At 30.2% G+C, this 20592-nt stretch overlaps 3 protein-coding genes and 1 long non-coding RNA gene across 10 annotated transcripts; 1 reads left to right on the forward strand and 3 right to left on the reverse strand.

Moving 5' to 3' along the window:
• Positions 1-46: 46 nt before the first annotated feature.
• Positions 47-16918, forward strand: Vps16a (vacuolar protein sorting 16). Of its 3 annotated transcripts, none has more exons than XM_074248717.1 (14): positions 47-180; positions 11182-11324; positions 13281-13467; positions 13551-13679; positions 13962-14106; positions 14183-14859; positions 14972-15099; positions 15178-15322; positions 15441-15575; positions 15654-15815; positions 15886-16035; positions 16103-16447; positions 16522-16625; positions 16701-16918. In XM_074248717.1, exons 2-14 carry the CDS (start codon positions 11290-11292, stop codon positions 16843-16845), a joined length of 2487 nt encoding a protein of 828 aa, XP_074104818.1. In that variant the 5' UTR covers positions 47-180; positions 11182-11289; the 3' UTR covers positions 16846-16918. The 3 variants fall into 3 exon arrangements, with proteins under 3 accessions (XP_074104818.1, XP_074104816.1, XP_074104817.1); XM_074248715.1 differs by lacking the exon at positions 47-180 and adding an exon at positions 4547-4662; XM_074248716.1 differs by lacking the exons at positions 47-180; positions 11182-11324 and adding an exon at positions 13009-13209.
• LOC141531177 (uncharacterized) lies at positions 9472-12669 on the reverse strand. Of its 2 annotated transcripts, XR_012479888.1 has the most exons (6): positions 12529-12669; positions 12068-12186; positions 10906-11076; positions 10558-10823; positions 10164-10366; positions 9472-10094 (listed from the first exon to the last, which is right to left on the reverse strand). It is a non-coding gene; the product is annotated as an uncharacterized LOC141531177 (long non-coding RNA). The 2 variants fall into 2 exon arrangements; XR_012479889.1 differs by lacking the exons at positions 12068-12186; positions 12529-12669 and adding an exon at positions 11143-11281.
• Positions 16919-17064: 146 nt separating the features above from the next.
• Positions 17065-19114, reverse strand: Ppcs (phosphopantothenoylcysteine synthetase). 4 transcript variants are annotated; one of them, XM_074248765.1, is made up of 7 exons: positions 18972-19114; positions 18594-18738; positions 18358-18488; positions 18037-18134; positions 17731-17945; positions 17475-17657; positions 17065-17415 (listed from the first exon to the last, which is right to left on the reverse strand). In XM_074248765.1, exons 2-7 carry the CDS (start codon positions 18717-18719, stop codon positions 17239-17241), a joined length of 930 nt encoding a protein of 309 aa, XP_074104866.1. In that variant the 5' UTR covers positions 18720-18738; positions 18972-19114; the 3' UTR covers positions 17065-17238. The 4 variants fall into 4 exon arrangements, with proteins under 4 accessions (XP_074104866.1, XP_074104868.1, XP_074104865.1 ...); XM_074248767.1 differs by having other exon boundaries at positions 18968-19114; XM_074248764.1 differs by having other exon boundaries at positions 18594-18741; positions 18968-19114.
• A 141-nt stretch (positions 19115-19255) lies between these two features.
• Positions 19256-19968, reverse strand: Nd-mlrq (NADH dehydrogenase (ubiquinone) MLRQ subunit). Its single transcript, XM_074248769.1, has 3 exons — positions 19801-19968; positions 19549-19695; positions 19256-19459 (listed from the first exon to the last, which is right to left on the reverse strand). Exons 1-3 carry the CDS (start codon positions 19840-19842, stop codon positions 19412-19414), a joined length of 237 nt encoding a protein of 78 aa, XP_074104870.1. The 5' UTR covers positions 19843-19968; the 3' UTR covers positions 19256-19411.
• Between the last annotated feature and the right edge of the window lie 624 nt (positions 19969-20592).

Raw genomic sequence — 20592 nt, forward strand, 5'->3', positions numbered from 1 at the left:
CAGACTAGATTCAGAAAAATATTATGAAACTTTTGTCGAAAGTTTCTTGTCAAATTGGTTAGTGATGGTTAGCGCGCTCTCATCCAAGAAACAAAAGTGTTTTTTAGGGGTTAGGATTCATGGCGGAAACGATGGAATTGTGCTCAGTCGCGTAAGGTGAAAAAGGATTTTTTATTATCGGTAAGTGTTGTTATTTAATTTAAAAAATTTATTATTTTTATAACAATTGCACATCAGTATTTTTTTAAATCTGTCAATATTCTAGATAATACAAACTTTTTATTAATTAATTTTATTTCACGATCTGAAATCAGCTGACATCTGATAATTTTTTTTTGGTACTGAAGTTAGCTGACAGCTGTCATTTTTTTTTTATTTTTATAATACATCAATTGCAATAATAAAAAAAAAAAAAAACTTCTAAACATTTTTTCATTAATAATTTTATTGTTATAAAATTATAGAAAAAATTTACAGTGTCTGTCAACTTATGTCATTAAATTGACATATGTCTGGAAATTTTAGTCCCGTATAATTTATAAGTTTATAAAAAAAAAAAAAAAAAAATCTAACAAAAAGAAAGAAATACTACAAAAAATTACAAATATCAAAATTTTTTCAAACTTGACAATTTAATTTATTTAAATAAGTAAATAAACTACTAAATCTCTCAGCATCCATCAGTGCGTCAGTCACAATACAAAAAAAGTTTGACAGTTTACTTTTTAATTTTATTTATTTAAAATTTTTTCATATCTTCATCTCTTATTTAAATTAAAAATAATAATTACATAATAATAAAAAAATCTCAATACATTATAAATATAAATAAAAATCTACCTTAAAAATATATTTACAAAATATAAAAACTGTAAATGTAAATGCATCTTTGTGTATATAATAATAATAATAATAACTATCAATATATAAAATAACGTTTTACATAAATAAGAATATAATAAAGGTATAAACTGTTTTACTTTTTTAGTAATATAAATTAGTTTTCTAAAACTACCTATTAAATTTATCATCGGAAGCACAAACATACAGCGGAAGATGAGGATTCTCGCCGTAGTATCCATAAATGGGTTGCTGAGGCGTGGAGGCATGAACTGGATGCATGAGATGCATTGGCTGAACATAGGGTAAAATTTGCACCGGAGTATTGTGCCCAGTGTGTCCCAAAGTATTCCCATGGCTGAGCGTGGAGCCATTGTAAGTAGAGCCGACATACGCTTCATGGTTAATTTTGCCCGAATAAACGCTTCCGGGCCTCAGCACCGAGGCGTCGTGGATGCTTGAGGCCATGGTGGTCATGCGAGGGTCATTAACTTGCCGAGAACACTTGGCCCAGCACATTGAGAATATAATAATCGCGACAATCAGCACGATGAAGATAACCACCCCAGCAATTACATAAATCAGAGTATCGTCAGAAGTCATGGACCCGGACACCGAGGGGTTCTCCGGATACTTACCCCTAGTCTCCGGCGGGGTCGGAGCCACTGTCCAGATGATGTCAGGCTCAGACGAGGTGTACCTGGTCGACGGAGTGGTCTGGGTCGTCGGGAACCTGGTAGTCGTCGAGCGTTCGCAAGAAAGGAGATCTTCCGTCAGGTCAATCAGCTGTTTGTTGAATAAATGAATCGGGCTCTTGCAGCGGACCTGCAGGTCATTGGAGAACATCCTGAGCCACCTCCAGAGGTGTTTGGCCTCACAGTCGCAGTTTATCGGGTTGGAGTCCAAGCCTTGGACCCTCACCATTCCGTTTCTTTCGTCCAGAGCGCTGATGAACTGGGCGGGGATCGACGTGAACTTGCTCCCGGAGATATCAAGCTCCACTTGAGTCGATCGAGGGATCGGGAAGAATATCGCTGCGGGGAGAGACTCAATCGATGAGTTCTTGAGACCCAGTTTCAAGTGAGAGTTCCGAACTCCAGCAAGCGCGCTTGATAGGATAGTCTTGAGCCTTTCACCGCGAAGCGTTAATTCTTGGAGCCGCGGGTGAAGTCTGATAGTCAGCAGGTCGTTTCCCACTGACGAGTCCTTTATCTCGACGTCCAGCACCTCAAGGTCGTGCATTTCTTTGAGGATTCCTTGGACGTCAAAGTACCCCAGACGCGGGTAGTCGTAAGCTATTAGCGTTTTTAACTTGTTGAGGCTCTTAAATGCGCTCTTCTCGATTCTAGTCACTTGCAGGAGGTTCGACATCTTGAGGTTGCGCAATTTTTCCAAGCCTTCGAAGCTACTCTCGTTAACATTCTTCGCCTTGTTGCTGGATATGTCGAGGTTGCGCAACACTGGAAGGGCTTTGTATGTGTTAGCAAGACTCGTAAAGTCCTCGATGTTGTTGTTTGACAGATCTAGAGTTTCTAAAAGCGTCGCTCGCTCTAAAGCAGAAGGCCTTACTTCGGATAAATTATTACCCGATAAATTTAATGACTTTAAAAATGGCGTCTCTAGCCTACTTATGCTCTTTATTTTAGTATGCGCAAGATTTAAAGATCGCAGGATTTTAGCTTCGCCTAAGATACTTTTAATGGCATTTTCACTCAGTGGATTTTGAGATAAATCCAAGTCTTTAAGACTGCCGATTATTTCTTGGGTAAATACCGCAACCATTTTATTTCTTGCCATGTTTAGATAATTAAGCGACATTGATTGCCGTTGCAGTGCGCGAATTGGTATCTCAGCGAATTTATTATCAGCTAAATCAATTTTCTCAACTATTTTAATTCTAGAGGTATCAAAAATCGTATCTGGAAGTGTTGTAAGTTTGTTATTCCGAAGATTTAAAAATTCTATTCTCACAACACCCTCCATTGTTCTTTCGCTGAGACTGTCGATCACATTGTTTGATAAATCAATGAATTGTAACTGCGTTGAATTATGAAAGGCTAATTCATCGACTGATTCTATTTTATTGTTAGACAAATCTAACTCACGCAAACGCGTCATTTGTGAGAATGCAAACTCACCGATATTTTTGAGCGCATTTTCTGATAGGTCGATCATTTCTAAAAATTGCAGCGGTTTTATAAACTCGCTCGGAAATCGCGCAAATCTATTGCCGTTTAACTTCAAAATACGCAGCCGTGGATGGATAACAAATGCTGTTGATGATACATAACTTATAGCGTTATCGGACAAGTCAATTATCTGCAAACCAGTTCCAGTGTTGAAACACTCTCCGGCAAAATTGGTCAACCGGTTGCCCTTGAGATTCAATTCGTACAAATTGATAAGACCCACAAATGCGCCATTGTCGATTCTCTCGATTATATTATTCGATAAGTCAATGTGAGTTAAATTGTAGAGATGCTGGAAAGTTCCCTCGCCGAGTTCTTGTAGATGATTGTAAGCCAGATGTAATTTAGCCAGTGAATCAAGATTGAGTAATAAAACAGTCGGGAGAATTTTTAAACCCGTTCTAGAGGCGTCTAGAGTTACTAGAGAGGATGGAAAAACAGGTGGAAATCCGCCGTATAATGGATTCTCGCTGATATTTAAGTATTTAAGCTTGGATAAATTAGCGAATGTGTCTGGTGTTAATCTTTTAAGGTGATTAGACGCCAAATTTAGCGAAAGCAAATTCTTTAAAGCGAGCGGCGCTATCGAAACCAGACGGTTATTAGAGAGATCTAAATTCAAAAGTGTGTCTTCGAGTCCAACGAAAGTCTGCTGCGCTAATGATGACAACATATTACCCGACATCTCGATGCTAATTAACTTGTCAAAGTTGAGAAACATCCTCGGCGGTATTTCACGGACTAAATTTCTTGTCATCGCCAGCGAAACGAGGTTGACCGCTGCGGACCTCAGCAACTCGTTTGAGACTGCTGCTATCCGGTTGAACTCCAAGTGGAGATGAGTTAACGACGGAAGCCGGCTAATTGCTGCTCCTGGGACTAGTAATATGTTATTGTCTTGCAAAGACAGCCACTTTAGATTCACCAGACCTTCGAACGCTGACTCTTCAACCTTAAAACATAAATAGAAAAGTTGTTTTGTCATGCCAGTGTTTAGAGTAATTGTGTGGTAAGCAATTACTGCAATTGATACTAAAGTAATTTAAGTGAGTATTTACGTACCGTTCTGAGTGCATTCAAGCTCAAATCTAGACGTGCAAGCGCAGTCAGATTTGCAAACGCGTTCACTCCCAAACGGCCTATATTATTTCTGCTCAGGTCTAATACTTGCAATTCTCTCAAATCTACCAGGTGGCTTCTTTCTATTTCCTGCAATAATTTTAAATTAATTTTTAGATAATAATGGGACTGAAATTAGCCAACAATGAATATTTTTTGATTTTTTCATCAATTAAATTATTTTTTAAAAATTACACTATTTAATAATTTTTTAAATAAATTAATTAAAGCAAAAAAATTTTTATCTTGAGAAATTTTAAAAAATTATAAATGCAATTTTTTTTAAATAATTTTCTTGATTTAATTTATATTTTTGAAGAAAATTAAAAAAATTATCGTCTGCTAATTTCAATGTCTAAGTAAAAAATTTTTTTTTACTTAAAAAATACTCACAGTGATTAAATTGTTGGATATGTTGAGAAATTTCAATCTCGTCAGGTGTCTAAGTGCGTCTGATGGAAATTCCTGGAGAAAGTTCGTCGACAGATCCAATTGTAGCAGATTGTGGGCACCTGTAAGTGAGATGTTTTTTTTTTTTAATGATCATTATAATGATATACATTTTCCTTGATGAGATACCGGCATTACAATTTTTTTTATTAACTAAACTTCATTTACTTTCATTACTTCTTTATCTTCTAGACAATTTATTTTTCTGATAGTCATCTCTTCACAATTAGCAGCAATGAAACTATTTTATATCATTTTACTTTCAAGTAGTATTTTTTTTTTTTTTTTTTTTTTTTTTTTCCCTATAATAAGACATTTGTTATTTATTTTTTTATTACATTTGCTCATCATTTATTTATATTTATATTTATTTATTTACATGTCATGTTTTTTTCAACGATGCGCATATGTAATAATCGAAGGTTGCATTATTCGAGTTATGATTGAAGGAATCTTAATTGCAAAGCAAGTCACGCTAGTCGTTGTGAAGAAATCGCAGAGTTAAAGTACCTTTAGACGGACATTGGCGAAAAAATAATGCTTATTATTTTTTACCAGGTGAAAGTCCACTATAAAATGACAAATATATCATATTATACATAATATACATGAATGACAAGAATAATAACATAAGATCCACAAATATTAATAACAGAAATAGAAATATTATTCAAGGAAATAAAATAAAAATAATAGAAATCTAGCAGTGCAATTTTCCACTCTAATCATTCCGGTAAGCCTGTTCGATAAAGGTAATTAGTAATTACTCTATCATAATACCCCCGGCAATAAAATACGAGCTGAAGAATATATTAATAAAAATGACAAGTCGCGGGTATAAACAAGGTCAGCAATTAAAAATACCGTCAACAAATCAGGGAAGAAAGTTGTTTGAGTGAAACACGTTAGACATATATCACGTGACAAAAGAATCTTGTTCTACTCATACACTTTCGACTAAAAAGTAATTAGATGTAATTATTAACACACTTTTTAATAAGTATAAGTTATCAATATCAATTAAGTATTGATAATTATACAGAAAAAAAAATTTACTTTATTGAATAATAAATTTTATTAAATTGCACTGTACTTTCTTAAATATTGACGTTTTTAAAGATTTAAGCTTATCCCGATGTTATCCTCATCTAGAGCTTTCATTTGAATACCCATATGCATTTTTGATATATTTTTCATATATATATATATATATATATATATATATATATATATATATATATATATATATATATATATATATATATATAAGCAAATGTTTTGTTTTGACCGAAGTGTTTACAAAGTCTCAAGGAAATAATTAGAAATACAATTGACTGTAAAGAGAATGGAGATCGTTTACCCCTAGATGTCGTGGGATCTCGGAGGATCCATGCGGAACCAGGTAATCTTTGATAGCACATACCGTAGATACATACCAAACACAAACTATGAGGTCTTGGCCATTTATATACTACATTACTATTATTCATTAAATTTTATACGATTCAACATTAATACTAAAACACACTTCTATTTTTATTGTCAGAGTATATAAGCAGGTTTGCGTGTAGATTTTTTCTCACGATATGCCGGTCTGGTAAAAACACAGATAGAATCGTTTCGCTTGCTCGATCGTTCTCTTTCCCAGGTGTTTTGTGTCTACGTTATTGTGTACGTATAGTATACAACATGAGGATATTCGTTATTATTGCTATCTTTATCTTGTATATTATCACTATACAATCATGCTTGTAGCTATTTATTCATCAAGACATAAATCTTTGTTTACATTAGGTCCATTGCTCTCTAAAATTTTGAGTCTTATCAATTTTTTTTATTCTGACTTTTAATTTAATTTCTGGCTGAAAGTTTAGAGATAAGATAAAATTAATCGAGGACTTTTTCCGTATCTTAAATATTTTTTTCAGAAATTAAATTCCAAATAAAAATAATTTTCCTAACGAAAATTAAAACGCTGTCAGGAAGTTTATAACTTTCAGATCTTATTTGTAATTTCTTTTACAAATACGAACAGTGTTTTTGTGATTTGTCTGTAAACCGTAACTAAGAAGCGTGATATAAGAGTACCAAAGTGCCTGACTAAAAGTAATTACCCTTGAATACGTCGCTGTTGAATCTGGTGAGATCATTGCGGGAGAGATTCAAGAAGAGCAGGTGCTTAAGTCCAACCAGAGCGTTGTCTTCCATGTGCAATAGCTCATTGCGACTTAGGTCGACACGCAAAAGAGAATCTCCGAGACTTCCAAAGGCATTTCTTGGTAATAATCCTATAAAAATAATTAACCAAGTATTAATTATTCAAATATGATAAAATTTCCCAGCACTTACACTGTTACTTTTTTTAAAACTAGATAGAAGAATTTATTGACTATTAATAATTTAATTTAAACATTCAATAAATATTTATTAAATCTTACGATGTTAAAAAATAATTTATTGACAGTTAATAAAGCTTATTAAATATAAAAAAATTCTTCTATCAGTGTAATATTAATTACCGATATTATTTCCAGCGAGAGAAAGGATCCTGATGGCCCGCGGACCTTTGAGAGAATCCGCTGGCACGGTTGTCAAATTATTATCATCGAGATTAAGATCTTCTAGATAAATGCAACCTTTAAATATTCCCTCTTCAATGCTTCTCAGCCCGTTTCCATGAAGATCAAGGAGCTTCAGCTCGGACAGCTCTCGAAACTCGTTGCTGGAAAATATGGGATTGAGATTGTCACCGAGCAAATTGTCCCCGAGCCGGAGCTCCTTCAAGGTGCTCTGCAGCTGCAAAGTGCGATCCATCAGCCGCTGAATCGAATTACCGGTGAGATCAAGCTTCTCCAGTTGGAATCCCAGGTTCAATAAATCTTCCGGTAATTTTTGATATCCGCTGTACCGGCGACTCAGTGAAATAACTGGCTGGTCTCGCAGTAATTCCAAGGACTCTCGGGTGAGCATCACTCGATCACAGTCCATGCGAAACGATTGCGGGTGCTCTGAAGATTCTGAACACTTGCACGGGATGTGAAAATTTTCTTTGAATTCTATACAAGGGCGCCATTGTGCGCTGCTTAGCTCTATTATTATCAGGACTATTGTCAAGAGCAATAAATTTCTGAAACTGAAAATTAAAAGAAAAGTTTTTTTTTTTTTTTTTTTTTTTTTTTTTTTTAATATAAAAAGTTTGAATTTTTTTTCATAAAACTAAAGTTAGCCGACTTTTTGAATTTTTTTTTTATTTATTAAATTGGGAAAAAATATTTTATAAAAATTTCATTAAAAGTTTTTCAAATTTTACAAATTAAATTTTTTTTGTAATAAATTTTTCAAGAAAAAATTTTTTTATATGTCGGCTAACTTAATTTTTATTTTCTTCTTTAATAATTAAAATTTTCAATAATTATAATAATAAAAATTTCCACTAATAATTTTTTACAATTTTCAAATGTGGAATTTTTTAATTTAATTTTTTTATAATAATTTAATTGATAAAAATTTTTTAATCAATTATTATTTAAATAAAAAAAATTAAATGTTTTACCCGTCAAAAAAATTTCTATTTTTACAGACAGTATATATAGATAAAAGATAATAGAAATTGTGAAGGTGATACGGAGATGAAATTTCACGAGATACTAAAATAAATAAAAAATATTGCTCGAGGCATCGATGTCTCTTTGTGTGCTACTTGGATCTCCATTTCTGCCGGTTTATATCTCTTTCTTCTGGATAACTTAAAGCTAACATAAGACTCGCCCAATAAAATATTATAAATTCTGCATGCCGAGCCGTAATCGGACCAAAGAAGATACTTTCTCGTCTCTGATTACACGGTTAATTTTCGCGTAACTTTTATAAATTACTGTTTACGTTTATGTCTTAAAACATCAACTCACTCTACCAGACATTAAGTCTAGAAAAAATAAAAATACTTAATTTTATTGCTCAACTATTTCAAACAATTATTTTAACGATTTGTTACAAAATTTTTATTTAGAAATTTACTGATAAATATTCAAAAATTAATTATTAAAATAATTTAATTTAAAATTTATTTATTAAATAAATAAATAAATAAATAAATAAATATTGAAAAATTAATTGTTAAAATAATTTCATTTAAAATATTTAAACAAAAAAATTATCATTTAAAACAAATAATTTTATCTCGTGCTGAATTAATCAATAGAGCCAAGAATTGTATACTAAAATTTATCAGATGCATAAATAAATTCAAAGTGTTAACTATTTGTAACCCAGGATTACATTCCGACAGTAAAAACAGGTATTAATTCAAAAGGTCAAAAGTTGAGCGTGAGTATGGTAGCACATCAATTGAGTGAATAAAAACTTTAAAAACAAACTCCAAGTTTTTTTCCATCACAGATTTATCATTGGAAAAATTACTTAATCCTTAATTACACGGCTAGTGCGCTCCATTGATTATAATATTACTTAACATCCGCATTATTATCATTTAACCGCCGACTGATAGCTTCTTCAATAAAAATTTCTATTTCTTTATAATTAATTATTATCGGCAGTTGAATAATTTTTAAAAAATCATTTCCTCAACTAAAAAGTATTATATTTAACCAGCACTAACGGTTCTTGCGTGCCGGATCATCAGCAGTTGAGAAAAAACTCTGTTGAGGTCATGGTCGAGTGAGCATGTCTCAAATTATATTATCAGCATCCTTATTTACATTTACATACTTCCCACCTGTTCTAATTTTCTTAAAACCCGCGTCTAAAATAAAATAAATAGCTAAAAAAAATTCATTAAATAAACAAACACTTACTCGGTCATATTTCTTCTTGCCATTTTAAAACTCATTTTAAAACAGATTTAATTAAAAAAAAAAAAAAAAAAAAAAAAAAAAAAAGCACATGCACCAAACACTCTAAAATATTTCCCGAGTCATCGTGATTAAATATTCTAGTGCGAAAGTGCTCATAAATGAGCTGAGAATAAAACTTGCTTTCTTCACTAGCAACAACCACGACTCATCATATCGCTTTTTAAATTATTCCATCAATATGTTGGTCCTGAGAACAGTTGATCCTTCAGAGTCAACCATCAGTGTTATGTTGACGTTAAAACTCAAAACTGGAGCAGTTTCCACGTACACAGAACAGATCCAATGACCCAGCGTCCACGTTGGTTAAATAATACCGTACACTTAAGTTAACTCGTGGCCCGCAAGTGTAACTGAAGATTCAAGACTCGTTACTTCTGGTAAACTGGCGCCGAGCAGCTTTGAAAGAACCTTTCCCTGCTGGTAGCTGGTAGATGGTAGATGGTATGAAGAGTATGGTGTATACAGAGATCACTGGATACCATATAATACCACGGTGGGGGAAGAGCACAAGAGAAACGTGGAAAAAGTGGTAGTAAGTGTTCGAGGACTCGGTGCTCTGATACTTGCTTTAGACTCTTAGATTTAGAATTACTTCCACCTCCACCTCCAGTTGTCCATCCACCTATAACATTTATTTTTACATTTGTACACATATGAATGTAAATATTAAATATAATACTGGATACTTTACGTTACTTATATACTTGAACAGCAGGCTGGTCTTGTATTGTTGATTTTAGTTGAAAATTTTTTTGATATTTTCAAAATATAACTCAAAAATAGAGTTTTTAATTTTTTTCAACCCCTTTCCGGAGGTTGAGAACTTTTTTACTTTGTCCCGAATTTTGTACGAATTTTTCTGATTATTTCCTTATAATGCCAGCCGTATTTGCTCTGAAAAAAAAAAAATTATCTTGAATCAAGAAAAGAGATCAGTGATTTTAATATTAATAAATGTTGACCTTCTAATTTCATTGATGATAATGCCTATTGGAATTAAATAGACTCTAGAATCAGTGAATGCTGGATAGGAATACAGAATACCAGTGAGCGACACTAGGAATATGAAAGGTGGGAGTACTTACTTAGCTCGTAGTTCTCTGCCCTTCTCAGAGGTCCCTGGACTCTAACATAACGGACAATGTATGAAGAGTATGCCGTAGCTAGCTACACCTTCTATCATTCTACTATTATACTGAATTTTTACAAACATAAACACTGGCTCAAACAGGTCTGTCTTTTTCTTAGGTACAAGTCAAGATGCCACATGCTTCTGCTTCCAATTACACGCGAGCAATAGCCATGGGAATGTCCCTCGGTAAATCTAATCTCGACTTTTATTTACTCTTCTCTAAAATAAAATAAAAAAAAAAGGAGAAGGTTATTTCTTCTGAAGATAACTAAGTATCTTTACTTTTATTTTTATCACTTACCTATACCGCGCTTTGTTGGATTTCTCTGCTTCCTATTCGCCACGACTGCAGACAATGAATGGGAATCTTTGTGTACTTTGTTAAGAATTTTCCTGGTAACCTTTCCCTAACACTTGTTCCATTTTTCGAATTCTTTTGTTCATTTTTTGTCTTCTAAGGAAATCGATAATTCTGAAGAAAAAAATTTATATGGTCATTTATTTGCATTACCATTTGTTTGGTGGTTATTATACCTACTTATGAATTATAATACGTGTTTTTTTTTTTATTTTCCAGGTCCCACGCTTTCAATTTATAGAAAAGTGCGGCGTTTTGCATTGCCGGGTTATTATTTATTTATGTCTCCTGGCGGAATCGATTGATCAATGCGGGAAAGTAGATCGGATGTCGATGAAGTATGCGGTGAATGTTTATTCAAGGTAATATATATTTTTTTTCTATGCAAGTAGTTATAAGTGTCATCAAATTTTTTTATATTATTTTATGCTAATTCTAAATGATACTGAAGTTGGCTGACAATTTAATTTTTTTTAGTTTTGTAAAAAATCGTTTTAGATAACAAGAAAATGCTTCTAAAAATTGTCACTAAATTTTTTTTTTTATTTTTACATTTGGAATTTTTTCAATAATAATTTTATGGCCATAAAATTATAAAAAAATTTGTAAAATGTTTTTTTAACTTCAGTGTCATTAATTCTAATGCAAATAATTTAATAATATGCATAAATTAAATTTTTAATTTGTTTTACCGCGTGATTATTAATTTATAGACTAGCAACCTTGCTAATAAATAATAAATTATTTATTATCCTGAATTCATGACTACGGTGATCAGGGTGATACTTTATTGACAATAACAGCTGGAAAAAAAAAAAAAAAAAAAAAAAAAAAAAAAAGATGAATACTTGTTTTTAAATATATAATCAAGGGGAATTGAATGTATTTTTAAATAGATAAAATCTTAATATTTTTATCCTTGAAAAAATAATACAAGGTGTGTTTTATATATCATTACGCTGAATCTAAATTTATGGTAATATATTTGATTAACAATGAACTACTAAGTGTTGGTAAAAGACTAATAGTGATGTCAAAAAATAATGTCCCACATAACGGACCGTAATTTTAATTGAGAAATAGAAAAAATTGTGTACATACTTACTACTTACGTATAATTTAAGAATAATGTAAAACCGCAAGCTTACGGTCGTGGGAAATTTTTAAAGTCGCGGAAAAAATAGTTGTTTAACCGCAAAGCAAAAATCCGCTGCATTCAGAAGTCTGTAATAATAAAATATTATTATAATAATTGGACAGTCGACAAATTACAGTAATAAAGTACAAGTTATACTATTAAGTTTACACGTAAAAGACAACAGTAGCCATTATTTAACACGAATAATACCATTGTAATGTCACTTTCTTTGTTTTTGTTTATGTCTTCGATTGAGATAACTTTTAAATTGTAGATGATACAATAATAAATAGCGGACGTAGGTTTTCTGGGTTTTAAAAATACACACAATAAAATTTTGTGTGGGAAAATTGAGAAATAACTGGGACTGCTGGTGAAAGAATTTATTGATCACTATCAAGATTATATTAAGAGAAGGTTGAACTTACCGGTGACAAATTTGTTGCCACAATGTTTTTTTTTTGTAATTAATATATGCTTAATTGTTTCAAGACAATAGATCATTAAGCGCGTGTGTGAGAATAATTGTAACACTTTTTTTGAGATGTCGATTTTTATCAACTTCTAGGCTCTCTGTTTTGAAAAGTTACTTCATTTCCGAAAATGTTTTGTTTGTAATTATTTCCCATATAATTATTTTGAAATATTATTTCGTATCAAATTACAAAAATCATTTTTAATAATAAGGTTAACATAAAACATTTTTTAAAACAATTATTTAAGAAACTTTTTCATATTTTTTATGACAAAAATTAATTAAAATTAAATAAATAAATTTTCAATGTCAAGATTTAAAATGGCGGAGTGGTGAGTTGACATTTCTTCTTTCTATTAGATTACTGATTGATTATTATGAAATTTTAAAATCAGCGCCACCAACTTGGCGCCTAGTAACTTTTTAAAAATAAAAAAAGTCACTAGAATTACAAATGGCGGATCTAGTTAAATTATCTGTCAAAGAGATCGAGATCCATGCACTGCTGATTGTCAAAAAATAAATAACAAACAATTAAAAAATAATTGTATATTATAAATAAATAATAAATAATAACAATGCCTGTCATGTTGACTGCTGACTGGTTCCCTCTGGGAAGGGACACTTACTTTCGGTAATTATTACAATTATAAAATAAAAATTTTTGTGACTTTTTAATTAATAATAAATAATTTTATTTTGCAGAAAATTCGAACTTTATCCAATGGAATTTCAATACGAAGTAAATTTAAATAGTTTATTAATTGCTGCGCCTTACGGAGGGTCTATAGCAGTCACGAGAGATCCTAAAAAATTTGTAAAAGTTCAAGGTGCTAACAAACCTATCATATCTCTCTACTCGTCATCAGGAAAAGTAACTTCTAAATTCACAGTACGTACTTTTTTTTTTTTTTTTTTTTTTGTGGACAAAAATGTAAAGTCATTATCAATAATCGATTTAAATTTATTTAAAAGTGGAACAGCGGTCAATTAGTACGGATGGGATGGTCTCATCAAGAAGAGCTGCTGTGCGTTCAAGATGATGGAATGATTCTTAATTATGATCTTTTTGGAACATATCAGACTACTTTTAGCATGGGAAGTGTATGTAAAATTATTATTAATTTTTATGATACTGAAATTGAAAGACATCTGATAATTTTTAGAAAAATTTTAATTGATAAATTATAGCAAAAAAAATTTATTTAAAAAATTGCATTTATTTTTTAAAATTTCTCCATGTCAATTTTTTTTTGCTATAATTTATTTGTTATAAAATTATTAAATATGTGATAAATTAATTTTCATGGCTCTAAAAAATTGTAATTGCAATTTTATAAAATGCTTTATAAAAAAAAAAAAATATTAATTTGTTTTATTTTTTAGGAAGCAAAAAATACTAAAGTAATCGACGCTAAATTTTTTACATCCGCAAATGGAACTGGAGTAGCAGTGTTGACTTCTACAAATTTAGTATTCCTAGTAAATAATGTCGCAGAGCCTAAAGTGCGACAACTTCCAGAAATTCCTAGTAAAAATTTTTGAATCCTTATAAAATAATTTTATAAAATATTAATTAATTAAAAAATGTTGTTAATTTTATTCAGAACTAGGAGGTCCAATAGATTCGTGGTGTGTCGTGAGTTTTGAAAGACAGAGCCAAGTAATAGTAGCGAACCAAAATGGCCTGTACCAAATCCAACACATGGGTAAAACACCAGCACCTATACCCTTTGGTAATTTATTCAGCAACAAAATAAACAGTGTAACCGCGATGGCTGTGTCTGCAAACAATTTGCACCTGGCTCTGTACGGAGACACTGGACATTTATACCTCGGGTCAGTGGATCTAAAGGAGAAGTACACAGAGTGCATAACTGGAAAGAGCAAGCCACTGACAGATATCGCCTGGTGCGGGACTGAAGCCGTGGTTTGCTGCTGGAATAATTCCCTGATGGTCGTAGGGCGTAGCGGTGATACTATTTTGCACGTCTACGACAGTCCAGCTCATTTAGTAACAGAGTTTGACGGTGTGAGAGTCATTTCTGCTAGCTCTCACGAGATGATTCAAAAAGTTCCTAATGTTGTGCAGAAAATTTTTCGCATCAACTCGACTGACTCCGCTTCTTATCTGCTTGAGGCTTCAAAACAGTTTGAAAAGCGCAGTCATAAAGCTGATAGTTATATTGATTTGGTTAAAGACAAGCTTGATGGTGCCATCAAAGACTGCGTGAATGCTGCGAGTCATGAGTTTGATTCAGAAACTCAGAAACTTCTTATGCGAGTAATTAATTTTTTTTTAACTCTTGGTTTAATATTATTTAATTTTCTCTATATTGTAATTAATATAATTAAAAAAATCTTTTAAAATATTTTGTTGAAAAAAATATTTTCAGGCTGCAAAATTTGGAAAAGGATTCAGCAAAACAATAGATCCAGAGCGTTACGTAACAATGTGTAGAATTTTGAGAGTTTTAAATGCCATAAGACATCCAACCATCGGAATTCCTTTGACATTCACACAGTATGTTTTATCTCTAGTCTCAAAGAATATTAATTTAATTTCATTTAAAATTATGTAATAAATTTCTCAATTATTTAGATTGGACTTATTGACAAATCAAGTATTACTCGACCGATTGGTCGTCAGGCGACACTATTATTTGGCTATTCAGATAACCCGTCATTTACAAATACCTGAGGAAGATGGTGAAAGTAGAATTCTTGCTCATTGGGCTTGTTACAAAGTATTTTCAATTTTCAAATAATTTTCTTTATTTTTAAATAAATTTAATCACTTATTTATCTAACTATTTATTATCTAATAAGATAAATTATATAATTAAATAAATTAATTATTTTTAGGTAAAACAAACAGTATTGGATAAAGAACAAATAGCTGAAGAAATAGCAGCGAAATTGGGATATGCGCGTGGAGTTTCTTACAGTGAAATAGCTGAAAAAGCTGCTGATTGTGGTCGAAAACAATTGGCTATAAAAGTATATATTTTTTAATAAAAAATTTAATTTATTAAATAAAATTAATTAAATTAATTATTTAAATTTTTATATTTTTAGTTAATCGATTACGAACCAAAAGCGCATCTTCAAGTACCACTACTCTTGCGACTAGGTGTCGAAAGAGCGGCTCTTGATAAAGCCGTAGAAAGTGGAAACACCGATTTGGTTTATCACGTTATTTTACATTTCCAAAAGAACATGCCTCTGGCTAATTTTGAAGTAACTTTCTCCAGATAATTTTATTTAAAATAAATTATTCCAATTATATAATTAACGATGTTATTTTCAGATGTCGATAAAACACTGCCCATTAGCGATGTCGTTGTACATAAAGTACTCTCAAAATCATAATCGAGAAGCTTTGCTGGATATTTATGACATGTATGACGATTTTTACTCACAAGCTCTCTGGTATATCAGAGAAAGCTATCAGTCTAAAGTAATTTATTAATTAATAAAATAATTAGAATTAGTAATTATTAATTAATGAGTATAATTAATTGTAGAATGCTTTGACCCGAGAACCGCTATTACAAAATGCTCAAGAAAAATTCAAGATGGGTCGCTATGACACCAATGCAGCCTTTACTGAGGAACAAGTACGCTTGCTGAAGTATCAGAAACAATTAGAGGAAACTTTACGCGAATCAGTAATAGGAAAGTCGCTTCATGACACAGTACAATTATTGTTAATGCAAAATGAAGTTAAGTTAGCTGATAAATTGCGCTCGGAGTACAAAATTCCGGATAGGAGGTACTGGTGGTTAAGGATTCAGTGCTTGTCCGAGCAAGGGCTTTGGGGAGAGTTGGAGAAGTTTTCTAAAAGCAAAAAATCTCCGATTGGTTACGAGGTATTGTGCATTTTTTATTTATTTTTTTTAATTTTAATTATTAAATTAATTAAATTAAAATTGTTTTTAATCAGCCGTTTATCGACGAGTGCTTGAAGTATAATCATACAGAAGAAGGAAAAAAATATTTATCTCGTGTAAGAGACGAATTGAAAGTTAAATATCTCGCCAAATTCAAGTAAGATTTTTTTATAAAAAATTTTATTGTAAACAATTTTATTTTATTATTTATTAATAATTTAAATTTAAATAGAATGCTAGTAGAAGCAGCTCAAACTGCGTACGACCAAAGAGATTCATCGGCTCTATCATTCGTGCTAGCACAGTGCGGACCCTCGGACAGATTACTCGCGGAAAAAATAAACGGAATGCTAACTAGTCTTCGAAGTAATAAATAATTATAATAAATTGTTTAATATATATTTTGTACATACTATTTTATATTAAATACATCTAAACTATAATTTGAAACTGGTTAAATTAAAAATATTTATTTTATCCGATCTTTGTTAATTTTTTATACATATTTATAAAAATTGTTTTTGAAAAAATAAAAATTATAGAAATAGATTTATATTTATAATTAAATATTTAATAAAATTCCTGGATAATTAATTATGATAGTAAAATCAATAGACATCTTTTAATTTTAAAAATTTTTATAATAATTTAATAACTTTAAAAAAAATTTATATGTAAGAATTAAAAAAAAATTTTTTTACATCATAATTAATTTTTTATAAAAATTAAAAAAATTTTTAGATGTCTGCTAATTTCAGTGTTATAATTAATTAGGATTGATTTTTTAAAAATTGCGTATGTCTATTTACAAGATCATCAATTATATATTTTTCAATCTCTTCCCCTTTTTCTAATTGTTCATCAGTCAAAATAATTTCGTAATTTCTCTCCTTAGTTACCATCACCACTCTTTGTTTGCGCGTTTGCAGCATGTTGGCTATCACCAGCTGTAAAATTAAGTTCAAAAATTTTAGTTGAATCAAAAATTAAAAAATAAATTACTTACATTGTGATTATAATTATTTAAAGCGTCTCTGGCTTTTTTGATCAGTAAATTTTCATCAGTCTCCAATTTGAAGGAAATAACAAATGCTTTGGGCACCCACAAGCTCACCAAAGGCTTCAATATTTTTGGGACTAATTGTAGTGATATATTTGGAGGTCCACTGGATTGAATTTTGTGAACTGACTGTTTGAATAATAAATTATATTAATAATTATTAATTAATCATCCAAGGTTTAAAAAAATGAAGTAAACTTACCATTTCATGAGGTGGAATGTAAAAGTCAGATACTGCAGCAGCCAAGTATATGATAGCTCGACGCTCAAAAGAAGCTAATGCTTGGCAAACAGCTCTAAGTAACCATAAATATTCAGCAACAGTCGTGAATGTTATTTGCAGTAATTTTTCTTGCTTCAATGCCTGTTTGTATTTCACCAAGACTTCAGCAATACGGTCTGAATACTCTGGCAATACTATTTAATTTATTTATAATTAATAAACGATTTTTAAAATATATTTTAATCAAAAAAAAAAAAAAAATATTATTATTGTCTATGAAATTACTTGATACTGAATTTTTTCCATCAGCTTCTTTTAGTTCCAGCATGTCCAAAAATTTCTGTCCGGTGAAGTGTCTTGAATACGGTTCAAAAGTTTTGAGTCTAAAAAAAAAAAAAAAAAAAAAAAAACAAAAATATTAAATTATTTTAAATAAGAATAATTAAGTAAATATTTATGAAAAATTAATTTAATTTTTTAAAAATAGTTTTTTGGAAAAAAATTTGCTAAAAAAAAAAAATAAAAAATTTAATTTTTTAAATATAGTTTTTTGGAAAAAAAATTTGCTAGTAAAAAAAAATAAAAAATTGTCAGTATAAAAATTACCTGTACATAAATACGACCGCATATCCTTGCTCCAAAAAATATTCAGCAGACACAGAGCCCCTGGTACCAGCGCTGAAGTTGTCTACGAACCTAACAGTGTTGTATTCCAACGGCACCGTGGTCCCTCCACTCTGTTTACCCAAAAATTTAATATTTTTGACACTTATCAGCCATAAAATCACTTATCTATTTTTATTTCATTTTATTGCATGTCTATCAAGCAGTATTAAACTTACCGTTACTAAAATAATTCCTTTAGCACTCTGAGCTCGTTCACAAAATTTTTCCAACAATTTTATACTGTGGTCTAAATCTTTAGGCTTTGGAAGATTCGCGTAAAATTCTTCCCAGTTTGATCCCATTTTTCCAACAATTAAATTACTGCTTCAATATAACCTCAAAATAAATTATTGTGAAATTGACAGACATCTGACCGGTTTTAGATATTTTTAATTAAATTATTGTAAAAAATATTTACATGCAGAAATTAAAAAAAAATTACAAGTGTGATTATTAAAAATACTTTTTATTTTTTTTTTTTTTATTAAAATTCTAAAAATTGTCAGATGTCAGCTGATATGTCAAAAAAATAAAAAAATTTTTTAATTACTTGCTTTCTTAATTATTTTAAATTTATAAAAAAAAAATCAATACAAAAAAATAAAAATATTAATTTAAAAATTAAATTAAAAAATTTTTCGCACTTTAAAATGACTATCTTATAACATATGGAGTCTCTTACTCTCTTACATAATAACCAGAGAGTATAGAGTATCTCGCACCTTAAACTCTTCGATAATGATCATAGTTAAAATAATTAATTATTTATAGTTCACAGAGGTCAAATAACCAAACACTTTTATTTTAATAATAAAAATTAAAAATAACTATTAAAAAATATGAGGCAAAAAGTTACTATATTTTAAACATTTTATTTTTACACAGCATCTGTATCATTAAATATTCCGATTGATGTTTTAAATAAATATAATTTTCCAAAACATTTACGATACTGTATGCTCGAATAACCTATTTATTAATTTAATTCAATTAATTAGTAGTCTGGAACTGGCGATTTGGAGTGATCGATTTTCGAGACGAACTGAAAAAAAAAAAAAAGAAAAAAATTTTATTCTTGCTGTCATTGTTGATAAACTATTGTTAACTAATTTGACGTGGATTTTTAAATACCTTGTATTGTTTAGTTTTGTACTCCTGCCATGGTTCAGGGTTTCTTGTTCGGCTCCATGTAACATCAGGGTTTTTTGTTGCCAGACGGATCAAGTATCCGGATGCCATAAATCCTCCGACTATCACACAAGCAAACAGCGGCAAAAGCTAAATAAATGGTAAGTAATTTTTATATTAATGTTTAAATAATTGTAATTAATGCGAGCTGGATAGAAATTTTTGGCTAGGAAAATAAAATGGAGATTAACTTACAGCAGGGTTTTTTTTCAAACTTTTCATTTCCAACCCCAACATTTTGGTGTTTTTATAAGTTACGTGATCAGCTGTAATTATTTAATTTTTATCTTTCTCGTTTTTTACTCGCAGTGCGTAATTTTTTAGATCAGAGACGGACTCTAGAATTACTGCCAGAGTAAAATGCGTTGTTTTTTTTTTCTAGTTGGGTTCTAAACAGCGACCTCTGTTTTAATTTTTTTTATTATCAGCTGAGCGCAGAAAGCGCTGACAGCGACAGCTGTTGGCTAATTTTAGTTTTATAATTTATTTAATTTTTATAATATAATAATTAAATTATTACGAAAAATATTTAATTAATTTAGAAATTTAATTAAAAGAAATTCTACATGCAGAAAATTGAAAAAGTTATAAGTGCAAATTTATTTTTAATATTTTTTTTATTACAGTGAATTTTCTAAAAAACTTTCAGCCGTCAGCTGATTTCAGTGTTATAAATAAAAAAATAAAAATTTCAAAGAAAAAAGTCAATTAAATTACTCAGTGATTTTTATTAAAAAAGAAATAAAGCTTATTAAAAATATATGACATTAAAGTTAGCAGCCACTTGATAATTTTTTAATTTTATTTAACAAAATAAATCTTTTCTGAAAAACTATTTTTAAAAAATTGCATTTGTAATTTTTTAAAATTTCTAAATGTCAATTTTTTTTCTCATTTATTTTTGCCATAATTTATTTGTTAAAAAATTCTAAAAATGAATAAATATCTGCTAAATTAATTCTCAATAAAAATAATATAAAAATTAAA

Source organism: Cotesia typhae, unplaced genomic scaffold, assembly GCF_013202065.1.
Source record: "Cotesia typhae breed Kobodo isofemale line unplaced genomic scaffold, CoteBio_Ctyphae contig_5, whole genome shotgun sequence".
Classification (NCBI taxonomy): Eukaryota; Metazoa; Arthropoda; class Insecta; order Hymenoptera; family Braconidae; genus Cotesia; species Cotesia typhae.